We start from the raw sequence: 21,558 nt of genomic DNA, 5'->3' as shown, positions 1-21,558 counted from the left end.
AAAAGGGTGTCACTTTCTGAACCATATTCTCTCTTTTATATATATTATTTCACTTTTCAAATAACTTTTGAGAGTATAATAAAAATCATATCATAGTTTAATTTGTTTCTTATAAAAAGAGATGTAAGCATTGAGAATCATGGGATTCAATTAATTATTGCATAAATTAACTTCTCATTTACATTTTCTTCGATTTTTTTTATTCGTTACAAATGTTTTCTTCTTTTTATTTTCGTATATCAGTCTTATTCAATACTCCACGTTTTATTGGTTAAAATAAATTTATTATATTAATTATTATTTTATTTATTTTCAATTCATTATTAATTATTATATATTCTAAATAATAAAATGAAGAATGGCAGTAATTGGAAGATTAGAAAAAGTAGAAATGTATGACAAAATGAGAACATCACACGTCTGGATTTTAGGAGTCTAGGAGACAACACCTTCATGAAACTACACATCATTCATCCCATTGCATCTAGTCATGCCCTTCTTGTCTTGCTCTATATTTTTAGATAAAGTTAATTATATTTATAATTTATTTTCTCTCCATAAAAAAATTTAAATTTTATTTTTCAATTTTTTTTATAGTTATTATAAGCAAAAAAAAAATAGTATTCAACTTTATTTTCTTATTATTATTTTATTTTTAAAATGGAATAAAAATAGTATTGAAAAATAAGAAGATTTTCTATTTTCCGTTGAAATTAGAAATCATATGAAGTTGAGACGAACCATAACATGGGAACCAAATTAATGATAATGAAGAAACATAACACAACAGCAAATGATTAAATTAAATATTATAATAATAATAATAATCGAAATAATGAAGAGGATCTTACGTGTACACAACCATTTCTGATTTCTCCACATGCTTCGTCTAGTACTTGGCAATTCAATGCATCAAACTATAATTTCTCTAATTAATTATTAAATAATATTATTATTAATCTTAACAGACAATTATAATATAAATAATCGCAACATTAAAATTCCTTTTTTATGCAAGTCACTTTTTTGAAACATATGCATTGAACGTTGCTCATGCAAAGCAGGCCCTGCAGATCTATAATTTTGTTAATAAAATTAGTTTAATTAATAAAAATTATATTTTATATTCTCTTTTTAGTAGAGTTTAACTCCTTTGAAGAACTGTTTATCATTAATTATTTTTAATTACGCTAAATTAATATTTATAAAAGTTAAATTGAAAATGGGTTAGCATTTTAATAATTTTTTTATTATTTATTATATTTTATTTTTAATATTTTAAAAATTAATTAAAATATTTTAATTTTATTTATAATTTAATTTCTCTATATTATTAAAAATAATATACTACTACTTATTAATCAATTCAATTTAATTTAATTTTATTCTTTTTAACAAATTATTTGTTTTGTAAAATAAAATAGCCTATTTTTGAAAGCTAATTTTGTAACAAGCTTTTTTTTTTTTAATGTCCTTATTCAATTTATCCCAGCAAAAGTATCACAAACACCTAAATTAATATATTTCAAAATTGAAATTGACTTATAGGAATAGACTTTAAATTAATTTGAAATTGGATTAAAATTGAATAATTCAATTTAACCTATTACTTGAATAGGATTTTGTTAGTCTAAATAATAAAAAAAAACTATTAAATTTATTAAAGTCAAATTGAATTTAAATTTATTGATCATTTACTTTAATATAAGATTATGATATCCTTGATTGCTGATTCCAATCAAATCAATATGAACCAAAAGTCGTTGTCATAGTTTATTAAACCAACACACGACATGATATGGTTTAATTTAAAACTAGAAATAGGTTTTTTCTAATAATTTTTGAGATTAGACTCATGGTATTACATAATCAAGTTTGATTGAGGTTCTTAAAATTTAAATTAAATTGAGTCAAAATTATCAATTTCAATTTGATTTAAACTGAAAATTTAAGGGAAAAAAAAGTGGTATCCTTCATACATTATAATAACACAAGTCAATTTTCCTATATCAAAGTAAATTAATAATTAGATAAAATAAAAAACTGAATGATTCAATTGAAATTATTATTTTTTTCATTCATTTTTTCAAAAGAAAAAGAGAAGAATTAATTTTAGTGGCTGAACAGTGACCGCCGAATGATTAAAAGATAGGTGAGATTCTGTGGGCCTTGGCCTAGCAAAACTGATAACTAGCAAGTAACAACCTCCAGACGAGCTGCAAAACCGTGAATCTGTGAAACTACATTCTGTTCTGGACACGTGTACTATAAGAAACCCATGAAACAAACGAAACACTGTTTTGTCTGTTTCCTTTCGCGCTCCATCCTTTTACGTTTCTGATTTCATTTTCTTTGCTTTTCTTCATCGTTCTCTTTCTCCATACTTTTACGCTTAATATTGTTTGGTTTCTCGCTTTTATTATATTTCCTCTCGAATCCTTTTGATTGAGAGGAAATGGGAATTGTGAGCAATTTATTAGGAATCATTGGATTTGGAATTGGAATCCCAATCGGCCTTTTACTGGGATTCTTTATATTCATTTACTTGGAGCCTGAAGATGCAAAGGTGAAATCAATGGACGCTTAATTTTTATTATTCAATATTCTTGTAATTCCTCATGGAAAATAAACAGCTGGGAATTACTACATTTGCAGGATCCTGTAATCAGGCCTCTGCATGAGCTGGATACTATCTCTCTGCTTGATATTTTCCCAGAGATTCCTATGTGGGTCAAGCATCCTGATTTTGATCGAGTAAATCCCAAGTTTTTTCTACTGTGCATTTCTCATACCCTTTTAGTTGTTAGTGATTTCTTAAAAATAAATTGTGCAGGTTGACTGGCTGAACAAGTTTGTATCCAATATGTGGCCTTACATTGACAAGGTTCATTTCATGTTTCAGTTCAAAATGATTAAAATGTGTTTTACTGTTTTCGATGAATTTTTTTTTTCAATGTTTGAGTTGATTCTTGTTGCAGGCAGTATGCGGTTTAACAAGGAGCATGGTGAATCCTATATTTCAAGAGTACACTGGCAAGTTCTATATCAGGTCTATAGATTTTAAGAGCTTGAGCCTTGGAACTATTCCTCCTAATATTCACGGTAAGTATAGCTGATAAAAATATTGGACTTTGTGTTTAGGTTCCTAATGGAAGCATGTTAAGTTTATGAAGCCAAGGAGTTTGGTAGGAAATTAATTATGATATTATATTTAAGGACTTAGTGGCCCTGCTTGACCTTTCTGAAAATAAAGTCTTAGACAGGGTGGGTAGAAGGAAGGAATTGGATGATTGGATCCATATAGCCAATCCAAACTAACTGGAATTGAGGCTTAGTTGAGTTGAGTGTTTAAGTAGTTTTTCACAAGGTAAAATACTTGTATGGTTGGCTAAGGCAACGTGCACGTTGGAGATTTACTTATTAATTAAGCAGATCTCTCTCTTATCAACTCGCAATCAACAACATCTGTCTAGTTATAAGTATTTTTTTTTTTCTCTTTTGAGTTTTCTTGTATTGAGATCATATTTATCAAACTGGCAGGTATCAAAGTGCATGAAACAATTGAAAAAGAACTAGTAATTGAGCCTGCAGTTAGATGGGTCGGAAATCCTAACATAAGTCTGGTGCTGAAATTCTTATCTCTACCAATTACAGTGCAGGTTAGAGAAGCCTTGAAACTATTTGTTGACAATAATTAATTATGAAATTTGGTTGTTACGAGTCATCGTCATCATCATGATTTTAATTTCCTTGCATTGCATTGCTTGGTATATACATTGAAAAAAATATGATTTGTATTTGCGTTATGCACATGCTCTGTCAAAACTTGGAATAGTTTTTCTGAAAGGCATATTACTAAAAATTCTATTGCTGCTTTCAGCTGTTGGATGTTCAAGTATTTGCAGCACCACGGATCACCTTAAGACCTCTTGTGCCTACTTTCCCTTGTTTTGGCAGCTTGGTAGTTTCTTTGCTAGAAAAGGTAATGGTGAAGCCAAATTTGTGCAGTACTGTACATTTCAAAACGTTAGATTGTCAATTTCTTCTTTTTCTCATCCTCCTTTTAAGTTTGAATGAAGTGAGTAGCTATTAAATTGCAGCCACGTGTAGACTTTGGATTGAAACTGCTTGGAGCTGATGTGATGGCAATCCCTGGTCTGTATCAATTTGTTCAGGTACTCGCCTACAATTTCCAATGTGATTGCAACAACATTTTTCAGCTTATGACAATGACTTCATTTGAGTAATGATGTTCATCTAAAATATTGTAATTAGGATATTGTTCAAAATCCCATTAGTTGACCTTATGAGAGTTGACCCCAACAACTAACATGATCATAACCCATCTACATTTATCAAACTATATCCGCCACACTCTTAATTTAAGAAAAAAAAGAAAGAAAGTGCTACCCTTAGAAGTCAACTAACTTTTCCCGTTCTTTAAGGAATTGAAAATTTTATTCTACAATGTGTCCTATCATTGTAAATATAGTCCTCTTATTTTATAATTTGATATACATCACCAAGAAGACCACATTTAAATAAGCTTTGTCACTTAACAGTGCAGAACAATACTTCTCTGATATAACAGGACGACAACTGCTGGTTGCAAGTTTGCCAGTGTCAAGTTAATGACAGAGGTGTAAGGAGATGTGCATCAATCACAGTGAAGTACAAGTTAATATGTGATCTAGATGATAAACTATTCATAATTTGGGTTGAGTGTAATTTAGGGGTGAAGTGAAAATACCATTGAAAATATGAAAAGATTCAGCTTATAAGTATAGTTGAGATCCCAAGACTACTCACTTTGAATTATGCATAACCAGATTAGTTAAGCTTAGGCATCATTAGAAGAGAAGATGGAGAAGGATATATTCTATTTCTTAAGCTTACACCTCATGCAAGTAAGCATGTGTTTATAGGTATACTTAATTACTTATGCATACTTGCATAAGTACACATTGTGCTTATGTGCATTCTGTGGTAGTGATGTTTTCTTCTCATTGCCTGCAGGATCGTATAGGAAGACAAATTGCTAGTCTTTATCTCTGGCCTCAAACCCTTGACATACAGATCCTGGATGGTTCAGTGTAAGTTTTTATGTTATGCACTGTAGCCGAGGACAATTGACAGCAATTACGTTATTGATGAGAGAAAAAAAGTGTTCTGCAACTTGGAGATCACATTTGAATATATAAAACAATAGGCAGGAGTTTGTTAATTAAATAGGTCAATGCTAGTTTCTATTTACTATTTCTTTTCTCATTGAACATTGAAAAATTGGAAAATGTTCCATACAATTGGCATGTTATGGTTGTTGCAATGCAGTTGGACCTCATTAAAATGTCTAATGGGGTCGAAGTTCTAGATTCATGCATGGATATTTGCTAACGAAACTCCGTTGAATCCCACCTTGGACCATCTAAAATATCAGTGGAAATCATCAATGACAATTTTTTTTTTTAATATTAATAGAGGGGCTATGAAGAAGCCTGTAGGCATTCTGCATGTGAAGGTCGTACGAGCAGTTAAACTTTTGAAGATGGATCTGTTGGGAACATCTGATCCTTATGTTCAACTCAGCCTGACTGGAGAGAGGCTTCCAGCAAAGAGAACTTCTATTAAGATGAAGAACCTTAACCCTGAGTGGAACGAGCGCTTCAAGCTTGTTGTCAAGGATCCTGAGTCTCAAGTCCTTCAGTTGCATGTTAACGACTGGGAAAAGGTTGTGTTTTTTTGTTAACTACACGAATTCATTAACTCAATTTTTATGTTTCCCCTGAACCATGCACTTTTAAAGCAGGCCAAATTGATGTCTTTTTTCTGCGGTTATGCTCTAAAATGGATGAGTTAATATGGGTATGGTGAAGTACAAAAAGGAAATTATCCTAATTAACATAAATTGACTTTCCTTTATGTGAAGCTTCACACTCTATTAGAAGTACTAGATCTTTTACTTTAAACTAGTGGTTTCTTGTACTTGCTGAAGCCTTACTTTCCATTAATATACTAATTGCAGAGAGCAATAACAAGCTCACATGACTTTTATTTCCAAGAAATCAAACTATTGAATTTGTTATTCTAGCTAGTAAAAATATATCAGATTAAACTCATTTGTGTATTTTGGCAATTGATGGGATTTGAGGTTGAGTTTTTATATCTGATTTCACAGGTTGGCACTCATGATAAGTTGGGAATGCAAGTAGTCCCACTTAGATTGCTTACTCCATATGAAACCAAAAGATTTACGCTCGATTTAGTAAAAAACAGAAATCCAGATGATCCTCAGAATGAAAAACCCAGAGGCAAACTTGTTGTGGAGATGGCATTTAATCCTTTTAAGGAAGATGGTGAAAGATTTAATGGCCCTTCAGATTGCCATGTCAGAAAGGAAAGTGGAGTTGGAGGGGTACCTGAAGACATGTTGGTACATAGAGGTGGTTTGCTTTTAGTTACAGTTGAAGGAGCAGAGGACGTTGAGGGAAAGCACCATAACAATCCTTATGCAATGGTTATATTCAGGGGAGAGCAGAAGCAAACCAAGGTAATATCATCTTACATGTGCAATCTCAGCCATTTGTAATCTTTGTACTTACAATTGATTTGTTTTTTTTTCTTTTTTTCTTTTTCTAGTTGATTAGGAAAACAAGAGATCCAAAATGGAATGAAGAATTCCAGTTTTTACTAGAAGAGGCTCCATTGAAAGATAAGATCCATATTGATGTCATAAGCAAGAGGACATGGTTCAGCTTCAGACCCAAGGTTGTCCATTTTACCCATATTCATAGTATTTGTATTGCTCTGTAATTGGGGTTGGAATTTGATACCGTGCAGACTACTTTAAAATCATTGAGATATCAGTTAATGTCATGAACTAATGAGGGAGGTTGTTGCAGGAAACACTGGGGTATGTGGATATTAACCTGATGGATGTGGTTTACAATGGAAGAATCAATCAGAAGTATCATCTAATCAATTCCAGAAATGGAGTTTTAACTGTTGATATTAGATGGAAGGCTCTGTAAGATGCAATTTCTAGAAAAGTTTTCTATTGATAGTTATTGACTGTATGTAAATATCTCATTAGCTATAGGGCAGTATATAATTTTGAAACTTCCTACATTTAACGCATGTATATTAATTTCCAAAGCTAATTTCTTAATATGGTGATTTATTTGTTTAGAAATATTTCATTTCAAATTATTTGTGGATGAAGGGTAACTATATTTTATTTTATTTTGCAATTCGCATACAAGTGTGCTATAATTTTTAATTTAATTTCTTTTAAAGGAAAAAAATAGCTAAAATCACAAATTAAATATTTATCTCCTAATTAATCCCTAAACATAGGGTTTGTCCCATTATCCGCATACTCATACTCTCCTACTTCTACACTCCCTTACATTTCTGCGCATTAACCCAGGATCCGATCTCCTCTGTCACTGAAATCTCGCAACTTAGCCAACAACTCCAATCAGAAACCGAGACCCCAAATCCGACTCCAGAGAATCAAAAGCAGCAGCGAATCCTGCGAGGTAAGCGTCCGTCCCCAGAAAACTTAGAGGATATAATATGCAGAATGATGGCAAGTCGAGCCTGGACGACCAGATTGAAGAACTCGATCCGGGATTTGGTCACCGAATTTCACCATTCTTTAGTTTATAATGCACGGTGCTCGTAACTATGAGCATGCCCCTCCAGTTCCTCAGGTGGGTCGAGGGGGCGGGTTTGTTTCGACACGACCGTGATACCCATATGAAGATTATTGAGATTTTGGGTCGAGCTTCGAAGCTCAATCAGGCTCGCTGCATTCTCTTGGATATGCCAAAGACGGGTGTTGGATGGGATGAGGATATGTTTGTAGTACTAATTGAGAGTTATGGTAAGGCTGGGATAGTTCAAGAAGCTGTCAAGATATTTCAGAAAATGAATGAATTGGGTGTTAAGAGGTCAATTAAGAGTTATGATGCTTTGTTTAAAGTGATTCTGCGGAGAGGGAGGTATATGATGGCTAAGAGGTTTTTTAATAAGATGCTAAGTGAAGGGATTGCGCCAACTAGGCATACTTATAATATTATGCTTTGGGGTTTCTTCTTGTCATTGAGGTTGGAAACGGCAATAAGGTTTTATGAGGATATGAAGAGCAGAGGGATATCTCCTGATGTAGTTACTTACAATACAATGGTCAATGGGTATTATAGATTTAGAAAGATGGAGGAGGATGAGAAGTTGTTTGTGGAGATGAGGGGGAAGGACAGAGTTCCTACAGTCATTAGTTATACGACCATGATCAGTGGATAGAGTGTATTGATGCCTTGAGGTTGCTTTGGGAGATGAAGTCGTTTGGTATTAAGCCTAATGCTCACACTCATTCGACTTTGTTGCAGGGGCTTTGTAATTCTGCGAAAATGACCGAGGCCAAAGAGATTTTGAAGGAGATGGCGGGGATGCATCTTGCTCCCTAGGACAATTCCGTATTTATGAGTTTGTTATCTAGCCGGTGCAGGGCTGGAGATTGGAAAGCTGCTGAGGACGTGCTAAATGCAATGATATGATTGAGCATACCAACGGAGGATCGACATTACGGTATCTTAATAGAAAATTTCTGTAAGGCTGAGGAGTATGATCGGGCAATGAAGTTGTTGGATAAGCTTGTTGAGAAGGAAATAATTTTGAGGCCACAGAATACTTTGTAAATGGAGTCCAACGCTTATAACCCTATGATTCAGTATCTGTGCAGTAAGGGGCAAACAGGAAAAGCGGAAATCTTTTTCCGACAGTTGATGAAAAAGGGTGTTCAGGATCCAAATGCCTTAAATAATTTGATCCGTGGGCATGCAAAAGAAGGTTCTCCTGATTCTGCTTTTGAAATTATAAAGATCATGGGTAGGAGAGCCATCCCCCGGGATGCAGATGCTTATATCTTGCTCATCAAGAGCTTCCTGAGGAAAGGTGAGCCATCTGATGCTAAAACAGCTTTGGATGCTATGATTAAAGATGGACATGTCCCAGATTCATCAGTATTCAGGTCAGTGATGGAGAGTTTGTTTGAAGATGGAAGGGTTCAAACTGCTAGCCATGTTATGAAGAGTATGATGGAGAAAGGGGTGAAGGAGAATATGGATTTAGTAGCTAAGATTTTGGAAGCTCTCCTCATGAGAGGTCATGTTGAGGAAGCTCTGGGACGAATTGAGCTACTAACGCATAGTGGGTGTCATGTACAGATTGGAATAGCTCTGAGGATTTGATTAAGAGCCTTAATCAAGAGGGTAACACAAAGCAGGGTGATGTTCTCTCAAGAATGATAAAGGAAAGGCAGAAATCTCGTGAAAACAAGAAAGGAAAGAAACAAGCTTCTTTTGTTTTTCAATTGCAGTACTTTTAATTTCTCGTTGATTTAGTTGTTAGAATATTGTTCAATGTCCAATGGAATATTATTACTCGATTTATTGAGTAGAATAAATCTTTGAGGAAAGCAATGTAAATGTTCTGTTTAATCATTTTGAAGATAGGGTGTTATCCCTTCAAACAGGAGAAATGTTTCCTTGTTGAGTTATTTTTTGATGAGATAGTGAATTAGACAGGATATTGTAGACCAGAAGATATTTCTACTTCTATTACTTCAGGATTTCAGAAGATGGATGGCTTCTGATCATATTTGTTGCTAATCCCATCCTTTACGTTGGTCTTTGTACTCATTTTGTTTGTTATTTAGTTATTTTAATTTAGTTATTAACTCTAGATTGACAATTTACTAATGTAAACTGCGCATATAAGCACAATATATTAATGATATGCTCTTCACTGCAACTAGCACCCCTATTAGCTGGTTTTGATGCTATAAGATCTGTCTCTGAAAGAAAGTTGTGTTACCAGCTCTTATCTTTGACTTAAGAGCTCACTTCCTATTGTAATGAGAAAGGGGCATTCGCCCACTTACAACGGCATTCAATTCGTTGTGGATTACCAAACTCAGGTTTTACAGCTTTTTCTTGACCATGTGTTTGCTGAAGAGTATATTATTAATAGATTATGCTTATATGCCCGGTTCTGAAAATTAATGAGAATTTTATTCCTTCAAGGCTAATGCATCTTATGATAGCGGTGTTGCTCTTATTACAGGTAGCTAGATCTTCATACATGTCTGCTCTTCTCCTCCTACATCTTTGCAGTAAGCTGTATCACTCTTGTCTAAATTGCATTCCTATTACCAGTTATGTGTATAAATGTTTTTCAATTGAAGTATCCATTTGTTCTGGCATTAATGCTAAAGATACGCTGATACCTTCTTGGTAGGCCAGAACTAAATATTAGATTAACTGTTTTCTGTGATATTGAGATTGTTGTGCACCTGAAGCAATATAATTATTTGTCATTTTTCTTCTGCATTGCTAATTAGATATACATGTTCTTGCTTTATATTTTGTGTAATGATCCAGTATTTTTCGGTCTTTCCATGACATGAATTTTTACTCGCATAAATACAGAATTAATTTCAGGTGATTATTAGTATAGGCTTACGGAAAATACTTATTTATACTCGATTTCATTGTAAATTCTAGACCGAATAAATAGGTCTTATTTATTATTTTTATTTATGATGAATTGGTTGTGTATATTTATTTTTATAGATTTACTGTGTATAAATTTGTAAAATTTATATGGTTAAATGGGATTTATGAATATCTAGGGTGGTTTTGTCCTGTTGCTAGGTTTGGAAGATAGCCATCTAATGGTTTGATGTTTGTATCCCATGCTATCAAGTTGCAACCTTCTCTGTCTATTTCCCTAGTGGGTAAATTAGTAAGCATTTCTCAGGCAACTTGAGTTTAGTCCAGACTCCACATTCTGGATCCAAGTTGATGATAAATATAATATTTATATTAATAAAATTTCATCAAATAATTTTAAATATTAAAATATTACTAAAAATATATAATCATATTTATCTTTTATTAAAACATCATAATTTTTACTTAAAAAATAAAAAGTATTTTTTTTAATTTTTTCAAATGTAATAATTTAATTTCTATATATTGATCAATTTTTTACTAATTTTTCATTAATTGTTTGAGAAATAATTATATTATTTTTATTCTTAATTATGTTTAAATTAACATTTGCTTCTTAATCAATAAAAAAATATAAATGACTTAATCACTAGTTTAACTTTATGTTATTTGAATTTCAAAAATAAAAAAATCTATTAATTTTCAAATAGAAATTATTTTTTTATTAAAAACAAATTTACCAAAACTTGCCCATAAATATCTCGACCTTGGCAATCCCCTTTAAAAACCCTTCTCCTTTTCCTGAAAATCTTATCCATCCTATTTCCTATCCATCTCTCTGTCCTCACAAGTTCGGAAGGAGAGCCATGTCTACAGCTGCAGCCTCTTCTCTTGTTCTTCCTTCTCTCCATCATAAAACCCTCTCCTTCTGCAAACCTAACAAACCCATTTCTCTCTTTTTTGTCTCTCCCGCTTCCTCTTCTCTCAGGCTCCATGCTAAGGGCTTCATTGCAACTCCTACACTTTTCCACTCCGTGGGAGCTCTTCGACAATCCTTTTCCTCTCGCTTTGTTCCCAACGTCGCTGTTTCTTCTGAGTTCGGACAAGAAGAGGAGGTCACGAGCGACGGAGATGAACCCAGTTTCTCTCCCGACCTCAAATTGTTTGTGGGTAATCTTCCATTTAGCGTTGACAGTGCCCAGCTCGCTGGCTTGTTTGAAAGTGCTGGAAATGTCGAGATGGTTGAGGTATTTTTCATTATTCTATTCAAAATTTTGTGGCTTTTACAATAATTTACGTACTCATGATAAGATAGGATTTGTTTATACTTAGCATTTTGAAAGTATGTTTTTTTGGTTCCCCTTTTCATATGGAATTAAGCTTTTATGTGCTAAAGTCTTGTTCTTTTTCTGGAAGGTAATATATGACAAAGTAACTGGGAGAAGCAGAGGGTTTGGTTTTGTGACCATGTCAACTATTGAGGAAGCTGAAGCAGCTGCTCAGCAGTTCAATGGCTATGTATGTCGAATCATATTTTATACATCTTTCGTGAACGTTACTTTGTAATGTGTTATGCATCTATTTTTATATGTCTATCAGAATGGACGGGTGAAAGGGTTTTAAGACTTCTTGCTTTTGATTGAGGCTATTTCTAAATTGTTGAAATAAAAAGCACCACGTGAAAGTAAGCTTTGACTTACTTGGGACTGAAATTCATGTGGGTTAACTTAGTGGTGAATTATTGGTTGTATCCAGCCAAAGTGGCCTATTTGTCACTTCGTTTATGATACCGTCATATACTTGTATATTCCATGATTAAGGTTATTGCTTCTGAGCAAGTGTTTGTTACAATTGAAGGAACTTGAGGGTAGGGCATTGAGAGTGAATTCTGGACCTCCTCCCCAGAGGGAAACTTCTTTTTCTAGAGGTCCACGAGGCGGTGAAGCTTTTGATTCAGCCAACCGATTGTATGTTGGTAACCTTTCTTGGGGTGTTGATAACTTGGCACTTGAGAACTTGTTCAGTGAGCAAGGCAGGGTTGTGGAGGCTAAGGTGGTCTATGACAGAGACAGCGGTAGATCAAGGGGCTTTGGTTTTGTTACTTATAGTTCTGCTGAGGAGGTTGAAACTGCCATTGAGTCCCTGAATGGTGTTGTAAGTTTATTATTCTCTCTTTCTTGATGACATATGTGTTGTTTAAATAATCTTCAGGTTGACTGCCTTATGCTGAATCTGATTTCCTAGTCTCAAAACAGGCATTCAATGTTGCTAATTCATAGTGCTATTATTATTAATTTTTCTATTATGCGTTTGTGGCTTTATCTGTTGGAGTGTTTTGTTTTTCATGTGGATGATTAGCTTCGATCATATTTCATCAAGCTGACTCACTGAATGATACATGATGTTTAGGTGAATCTAATTTGGAAGTTAAATATTTCATGTATTAGTCATTTGATTAAGTTATCCTTAACTTCAACATGATGTCTTACTATGCCATTTGTGGATGTGCTTCTAAGTTCTGACCATAAATGCTGCAAGTTGACTTGTACTTTGTGAAATTTATTTGGTTCAGGAATTGGATGGCAGAGCAATTCGGGTCTCTATTGCAGAAGCTAGGCCAAGGCGTCAATTTTGAGCGTAAACTGTACTTGTTTTTCTTTCTGAAAGAATGCTTCAGGTACCTTATCTGTTTGCTTTTTTTCTTTTCCTATGTGGATTTCTATGTTCATATTGTATTGAACTTAACTGATGAGCAGTTTTTGTTATTTGTAGGTATGGGCATGAGTACTTGCAATCAAAAACCTCAAATTTCTGTGACAGGGAATTGTGAGATGAGCAACCGCAATCTATTGCTGTATCGCTCTTCAAACACACGCCCAATGCTCCTTGTTCCTAAAATGCTTCTGAGAATGACAGCCATGTGCTTCTTAGACGTATGCATCTAGATGAGCAAGAGCCCTGCACTGAAATTTCTTGATGTATTTTTTGGGTACTCGATCCTGATGAAAACTGACATATGTAGGCTATTTATATAGTTAATGTATCAGTTATTTAGTTTGGCTTTCCCATGCACGTTTGCAAGAACGTTTTTTTATTGAAATTTCTCCTCTTCAAGGAGGTTCTTTTCCTCCTTTTCAAAAGTTCACAGCCTTCTTGTAGGGTATAAAATCCACTAGACCGATCTATTTTCCAGGTCCAGAAGGTCCAATTAAGCCTGAAACTTTTATGCCTTCGTTCAGGCCCAGGCTCAGGCTCAGGCTCAGGCTCATCCTGGGGCAAAAAGACAGGTCTAGACTCTAGCCTATTTGTGAGGTTGGTTTTTCTTTCAATGGGTGGCCGAGTGAGCTTCTGCTGGTGGTGGATTGGTCGATGGATACAAGGAAAATCGTATTTTGTCCGTACTAAAATTTTTTATATTATTATTATATGATATTATTTTATAAAATAATATTTTTTTCATATAAATTTACCCTATCTATTTAAAATAAATATTTTCTTTAAAATTTTAAATTTAAAGTAATAATAAGTACGAATCTTGTATATCAAAATCGCGAAATTAAAAGTTTTAGTATTAATTATCATATATTATTAATATTTAATAATAAATTCTATTTAAGAAATTATATTTTTTTTACTAAATTTCAATCATGACAGATGACAATGAAAATGGGTGAGAGAGGAGAAAAACTTTTTATGTAAGATAATTTTTTAATCGATAAAATTTAATATATTAATTATATTAAGTAAATATTATTTTATAGTAGTACGAATGATTTCATAATAATATTATAATTTCTCTAAAACATATAAATAATTTGTCATTCAATTTTAATGTAGTCAATAAAATTAAATTAAGTTAATAATCGGATATTGTATAACCATGCATCCCATAATAAATACTAAGAAAATGATAATAAAAAAAAAAAATTCAACCCACTCACAATCATTTGAAAATGAAAGAGAGTACTAGATGGAGAGCACTGGATTGAAAAATATATAGAATAGAGATTATATTGATAGATTTTATATAAGAATAGATAATGAAGGTTAAAAAAAAGTAAAGGGACTAAAATTATTATAATTATTAATATAATAAATTATAATAATTTAAATTTAATAATTTAGTTATTTAATATTTGTAACACTTTAGAATTACAATTTTATTTTTATTATATTTTAATTATTTATATTTATTAACTTATTATTTGAATTAAATAAATTTTAGTTTGATAATATTTTATATAATTAATTTTATTAATTCTTTAATTATTTTATATTTTTATCTCTGTTAATTTTTTTTATAAGAATTTTAATCTATTATATTTTATTTTATATAATTATTCACATTATATAAATTATATTAGTTATGATAAATTTGTCAAATAAATAAATAGTAAAAACTTTTTATATGATTATTTTTATATGGTAAAAATATTTTTGATTGTTTAAATAATATTTTATATAATATTTATTTAATTTTATAAATATATTTTATTATAATATTAATAATATAATATATTAAAAAGTAGTAGGATATCAAAATATCATAATAATGTAAAAACTGTGTTTATTATATTAGAAAAGGTAGGAAATCAAAAAATTATACATTAATAATCATTAAAAAATAATAAATTATATTTATTACATATATATTAATTTTTATTTTATATAAAAATAAAAATAAAATTATATAAAAATTATAAATATATTTACGCCACACAGAGTTAATTGTATCAGTTGTCAATCTCTCCTAGATAAATTTAATAATATCACTTATCAATCTCTTATTAATATATTTTAAAGTCTAATTATATATATATATATGATAGAAATATAATTAAAAAGATGTATTACAAATTTAAATATATTATTTCTCACATTTTATAATTAGATAAAATAGATATGTATTAATTTTTTATTAATTATTTTAAATATAGCCTAGTTTTTAGTTTTAGATTTTTTAATTATAAATTAATATATTATATTAAAAATATTATAAAAAATTAAAAAATCACATAATAATAGTAAGAAATTTAAAAGTTATATATAAATTATAATAATAAAAAAATAAATTATATTTATTATAAACATATTAATTATAATATTATTAAATATAAAAATATAATTTAAAAATAAAAATAAAAATAAAATATATTAAGTAGTCGATACAAATATATAAAAGTTTAGATATGTCACTTGGTATAAATACATAAATTTAAATATGTTACTTGTCAATATCTTCTTAACATATTTTAGACTCAATTTTATATATATTAGTCATTTACTCATACGGTGTGAGGGTATAAAAATTTTTTATATTATTATTGTATAATATTATTTTATAAGATAATATTTGTTTTTTATAAATTCTCTCCGCTTATTAAAAAAAATAAAATATTTTGTCTAAAATTTTAAATTCCAAATAGTAATCAAACACAAATCTATATACCATCAAACTCAACTGCAAGAAAGAAAATTAAAGATTTTAATATTTATTATCATATATTATTGATATATAATAATAAATTCTATTCAAGAAATTATATTTTTAAGAAAATAAAGTTGTGGCGGTGAAAGAGGAGTATCATATATTTTATTACAATATCCTTTAAGTATATCAATTTTTTGAATGATAAAATCTAATATATCAATTATGTTAGGCGAATAATAACATAAATGGTTTTATAAAATTATAATATAAATATATTTTACTATTGGGAAAGAATAAAATAATCTTTTCAAAACATTTAGATAACTTATTGTCCAACCTTAATATAATCAAAATGGTTGAGTTAGCTGTCGAAAGTAGTACAACTATATATTTTATATTAAATATTAAAAAAATAAAAAAAATTAAAATACGAGTCATTTGAAAATGAAAGAGAGACGTGCGAAGAAATATATATATATATATATATATATATATATATATATATATATATATATATATATATAGATTATACTAATAGATTTTATATAAAATAAATAATAAAAGTTATATTTTTGTGAAGAGTAAAAGGTTATAGTTATTAATATAATAAATTATAATAATTTAAATTTAATAACTTAATTATTTAATACTTGTGAAAATTGATTTCGAGTATTAAAGTTATAATTTTATTTATTATTATATTTTAATTATTTATATTTATAAATTTTTTATAATTATTTAAATTAATAAAATTTTAGTTTGATAATATTTTATACAATAAATTCTTTAATTATTTAATATTTTTATTATAGTTAATATTTTTTATAATAATTTTAATTAATTATATATATTTATCCCATTTAATTATTCACATTATATAAAGTATTTGTAATTAAATTATATTAGTTATAATTTTATAAAATTATCAAATAAATAATAATATTATGAGATAATAAAAACTTTTTATATAGTCTTTTGTTATAAAATTATTGTTATATGATAAAAGTGATTTTTTTAATTGTTTAAACGACTTTTTATTAATATATTTTTAACATTTTATTTATTATTAAAATAAAAAAATATAATAAATTTTTTTAATAATAAAAATACAATAAAATTTTAATTACATTATTAATGATATAATATATTAAAAAGTAGTAGAACATCAAACTGATATAATAGTGATAATAAATATAATAAAAATTATATTTATTATATTATAAAGAAGTAGAAAATCAAAAGTTATACATTAATAGTGATTAAAAAAATTATAAATTATATTTATTACACATATATTAATTATTATTTTATATAAAATAAAATTAAAAATATATAAAAAAATTATAAATATATTTACTCCACTTGTCATAAATATTTAGAGTTAATTATATCATTTATCATTTTCTCATCAATCTATTTCAAAGTCCAATTATATCATATATCTATATATATTTATTATTTACTAATACTAGAAATATAATTAAAAAGATGTAATTAAATTTAAATATATTATTTCTCAAATTTTATAGTTAAAAAGATAGATAATATATTAATTTTTTTATTGATTATTTTAAATATATAGTTAATTTTTAATTTAAAATTTTTTTAATTATAAATTAATATATTATATTAAAAAATCAGATACTAATAATAATAAAAAGAAATTTAAAAATTATATATAAATTGTAATAACAAAAATAATAAATTATGGATATATTAATAGTCTATTTTGAATATGTATAGATATAGATTGGCATGAAGAGGCAGAACCCAGTGTGGACCTTTGAGCCACATTTCTTTGAGAAATGGTTCATTTCTTTGTCGGTCATACTGATAGGAACAAAGACATTCATGTTTTTTAAAGCTAAGGGATACTTATCAAGTCTTAGTATCCTTAATTACCACAAATCTCGATGTCACTTTCTAATTATTCTCCAAAATGGGTAATTTTCTGAAACTACAACAAATGGTCAAACCGATGGTAATTACAAGCTGCAAAGACAACCAGCGAAGCATATACCCTGACATGTTTTTTTTTTCTCGTGTTAACTTTAAAGCTATTTAAATAATACAACAGGAAATTTCTCTTCATCGAAAATAATTTCGGTGGAAAAGCCATTTTATCTATACCCTTCAATTTATTCCTCCTCCTCCTTCCCCAGCTCCTGCATTTTCAGACAACATTTGCTTGGTATGTATAATTATTACTTCATTTTTCATTAGTTTCTCATTTCCTTCTTTTTTTAAAAAAAATAAAAATAAAAAACCTTCAGACTTGCCGTTATTACTTAAAACTCCAAATCTCCCATCATGAGCTCGTCAAGTATTCAACCATTAGTCTCATTTAGACTTGTATTAACTCATATTCTCCACCATTGTTATGGCAGAACAACTAATACCAAGCAGAACACTGAGTCCTGAGTACTTAAATGGCTTCTGGTACATTGAGCACTATAAGGTCTTGAACTACTTATTCTTTTTTGTATATAGCAAATTAATTTAATCCATAAAAATTCATATCCTCGACCAAATTCATTATTGAGAAGTCCCGTACATTTTCAGTATTCAAGAAGATGTTGAATTGGAAAAGATCTCTAGAGCCTCAAAAAAGGCTGAGAACGTTTCAGCATGCAAAATCTTTCCGCGGAAAGTGCTTTCCAGAGTGTTTTCAGAGGATTATGAATATGATGCAGTGGAGAAGACAATACTGGATCCTCGAGGACCTCTCATAGACAAATGGAACAAAATTTTCTTTGCAGCTTGCTTAACTTCATTATTTGTTGACCCTCTTTTCTTTTTACTGCCTAAAGTTGAGAACCATTGCATTCATGTGTCTACCAATCTTGAAGTAGCTTTTACAGCCATCAGATCCTTGGCTGATATATTTTACATTTTCCACGTTTTTGTTCGGTTTCGAATGGCTTATGTTGCTCCTTCCTCTCGGGTAATTGGGAGAGGAGAGCTTGTTGTAGATCCTGCAAAGATTGCTTCAAGATACCTTGACAGGGATTTTTGGCTCGACATCTTGGCTGCTCAACCAATTCCTCAGGTTTGCGACCTATGCCTCATTATTTGATTGAACTTGGCTTAACATTTAGCTTCAAGAAATTAATACTTCTTGTTTGCAATTTGCTTCAGGTTCTGACATGGGCTGTGATACCAAGTTTAAGAGGCTCATCAGCAGCACATACAAGACTCGTAATTCGAACCAGTATCATAATTCAGTATCTTCTCAGACTTTATCTTATCTTCCCTCTTTCATCTCAAATCAACAAGGCTACAGGCCTTGTCCTGGAAACAGCTTGGGCTGGGGCAGCTTATAATCTAGTGCTCTATATGTTGGCAAGCCATGTAAATCATCACTATGATCCCTTTTTTTCTTAATAAATACAAACTCCTGATATGTTATGCTGAAACTACTTTGTCTAAATCATATTAATCCTTCTGTGGAAGGTCTTGGGATGCTTGTGGTACCTCTTAGCAATCGAACGGCAGGAACACTGTTGGAGAAAAGTTTGTATTCTGGAACAAGGAGAATGCAATTATTCATTTATGGACTGCAGTTTTGCGGATGATCCTGGCAGAGAATCCTGGTTAATATCAAGCAATGTCTCAAACCTATGTTATCCAAGTAGTGGATTCTTCGAGTTTGGTATCTATGGCGACGCGTTGTCTTCTCAAGTTACATCCTCTAGCTTCTTCAAGAAATTCTTCTACTGCCTTTGGTGGGCATTTCGGAATCTGAAGTGAGTTTCTAGACAACATCATGATAAGTTGAACTGTTGAATATGTAATTTGACTTGTTCTTTGCTCTCAATTTTGTAGCTCTTTAGGACAGGGACTCTGCACAAGCACTTACATTGGAGAAATAAATTATGCCATGATTGTGGGAATTGTTTCATTAATCCTTTTTGGGTTGCTTATTGGAAATATGCAAGTAAGTTTGTCCATTGACAAAAATCCTTGAGTTCTTGCAAGGTTATTATGTTTCAGAAATTTCTGAACAAGCTTCTTGAACCTGTATTTATTTGTGTTTGACAGAGATATCTCCAGTCCAGCAGTGTACGACTCGAACAATGGAGGACTTTCAAGACTGATACGGAGAGATGGATGCGTCACAGGCAGCTGCCTCTTGAAATGAAGGAGAGCATTAGAAGATATAATCAACATAGATGGTGTGCAACTAGAGGAGTTGATGAAGAGGCTATTCTGAAAAGCCTGCCAATGGATCTCAGACGCAACATCAAGCGACATCTCTGCCTTGATTTAGTCCGAAAAGTAAGCTTTATCAGCTTTCTATTCTCTTAATTAACCACTTTGATTCTGAGCTTGCTAATAATATATGGCAGGTTCAGCTTTTTAACATGATGGATGAGCAGATGCTTGATGCAATATGTGAAAGGCTGAAACCTTGTCTATATGACCAAGGAACTTGCCTGGTTCGCGAAGGTGATCCTGTCAATGAGATGATTTTCATCATCAGAGGTCGCCTGAACTCTTACACCACCAATGGTGGTCGTGCTGATTTCTTCAATTCATGCCTGATTGCTCCTGGTGACTTCTGTGGGGAGGAATTGTTAACCTGGGCATTGGACCCTCGTTCAAATTCGACCATTACCCTCCCTTCGTCTACACGAACAGTTATTGCCATTACTGATGTTGAAGTATTCGCATTAGTTGCAGAGGACTTGAAGTTTGTAGCATTTCAATTCCGCAGGCTCAACAGCAAACAACTGAGGAATGTGTTCAGGTTTCACTCTCCACAGTGGAGGACATGGGCTGCTTGCTTCATACAAGCAGCGTGGTTTCGGTATAAAAGAAGGAAAGAGGAAGCCGAGTTGGATAAGATTCGGACGAGTATGGGTGGAGGAGAAAAGAAGCAGACATGTTCATCCTTGCTTCTAGCGGCTACTAACTTCACTATTTATGCATCAAAATTGGCTGCCAGCACTAAGAGGGGTGGATCAAAGCCAGAAGAACCTGATTTTTCTGTTGACAAATAAACATCTCATGAATATAATGAGGTAGGTGTAGTGACATCAATGAACTCTTAAAGTTTCAAGTTTCAGTCCAAAACAAGAGTTAAAAGAAAGTAACACTCAGTTTGGTAGAGATTGGATTAACAATGGAAGGGGAATTAGATCTTGTTATTCTCATCCCTGTTGTGTTAGAAAAATCAAAGTGTGACAAGACAGGCCAAAAAGAAACTAACTCTATTTGTATTCTTGATTTAACCATTACATTTATTGACAGAACATTCTAATTTTCTTTCTAAAAGTTTAGATATCATTAGGAAATGTAACAGTTTTTATTGGGCAATTCTTAGTGACTATAAATACATTGCTAAATGCAGACTGTGATATCTTCAGCAAGCAGGTTTCTTATACGCAACTTGTAATATGAATTAGAATCGTTGTTTCAACTTCTAATAACATATAGTGCTAATGGGCTTCGGCCCATTGGTCTTAAAATCGAATCACAGTCAAAGTCAATGCCAGGCCTTTCAGGTAGGGTCAAAATTACTGAGCCATTTTAAGCTGAGCCCACTTCCATTCCAACTTAGCCCAAATTTTACCTAAGGCTACCAAACCATTTGGATTCACGCATAAATGG

At 30.9% G+C, this 21,558-nt stretch overlaps 3 protein-coding genes and 1 pseudogene across 3 annotated transcripts; all 4 read left to right on the top strand.

The window, feature by feature from the left end:
- Positions 1 to 2,389: 2,389 nt before the first annotated feature.
- LOC110621702 (synaptotagmin-3) lies at positions 2,390 to 7,191 on the top strand. The gene is made up of 12 exons (XM_021765989.2): positions 2,390 to 2,566; positions 2,656 to 2,754; positions 2,834 to 2,884; positions 2,979 to 3,102; positions 3,541 to 3,659; positions 3,881 to 3,982; positions 4,101 to 4,175; positions 5,017 to 5,093; positions 5,479 to 5,728; positions 6,176 to 6,547; positions 6,637 to 6,765; positions 6,900 to 7,191. The coding sequence occupies exons 1-12, from the start codon at positions 2,456 to 2,458 to the stop codon at positions 7,026 to 7,028; spliced, it is 1,638 nt and encodes a 545-aa protein (XP_021621681.1). The 5' UTR covers positions 2,390 to 2,455; the 3' UTR covers positions 7,029 to 7,191.
- A 145-nt stretch (positions 7,192 to 7,336) lies between these two features.
- Positions 7,337 to 10,082, top strand: LOC110620887 (annotated as a pseudogene).
- Positions 10,083 to 11,292: 1,210 nt separating this feature from the next.
- Positions 11,293 to 13,580, top strand: LOC110621337 (29 kDa ribonucleoprotein, chloroplastic). The gene is made up of 5 exons (XM_021765588.2): positions 11,293 to 11,761; positions 11,931 to 12,032; positions 12,372 to 12,668; positions 13,087 to 13,191; positions 13,287 to 13,580. Exons 1-4 carry the CDS (start codon positions 11,381 to 11,383, stop codon positions 13,147 to 13,149), a joined length of 843 nt encoding a protein of 280 aa, XP_021621280.1. The 5' UTR covers positions 11,293 to 11,380; the 3' UTR covers positions 13,150 to 13,191; positions 13,287 to 13,580.
- A 4,128-nt stretch (positions 13,581 to 17,708) lies between these two features.
- Positions 17,709 to 21,558, top strand: LOC110620886 (protein CNGC15b). Its single transcript, XM_021764826.2, has 8 exons — positions 17,709 to 18,136; positions 18,333 to 18,403; positions 18,508 to 18,994; positions 19,084 to 19,296; positions 19,399 to 19,691; positions 19,771 to 19,882; positions 19,987 to 20,223; positions 20,295 to 21,558. The coding sequence occupies exons 2-8, from the start codon at positions 18,375 to 18,377 to the stop codon at positions 20,946 to 20,948; spliced, it is 2,025 nt and encodes a 674-aa protein (XP_021620518.1). The 5' UTR covers positions 17,709 to 18,136; positions 18,333 to 18,374; the 3' UTR covers positions 20,949 to 21,558.

This window comes from Manihot esculenta, chromosome 8 (genome assembly GCF_001659605.2).
Source record: "Manihot esculenta cultivar AM560-2 chromosome 8, M.esculenta_v8, whole genome shotgun sequence".
Lineage (NCBI taxonomy): Eukaryota > Viridiplantae > Streptophyta > Magnoliopsida > Malpighiales > Euphorbiaceae > Manihot > Manihot esculenta.
The sequence above is the reverse complement of the archived record's forward strand: the minus strand, read 5'-3'. Positions and strand labels throughout refer to the sequence as shown.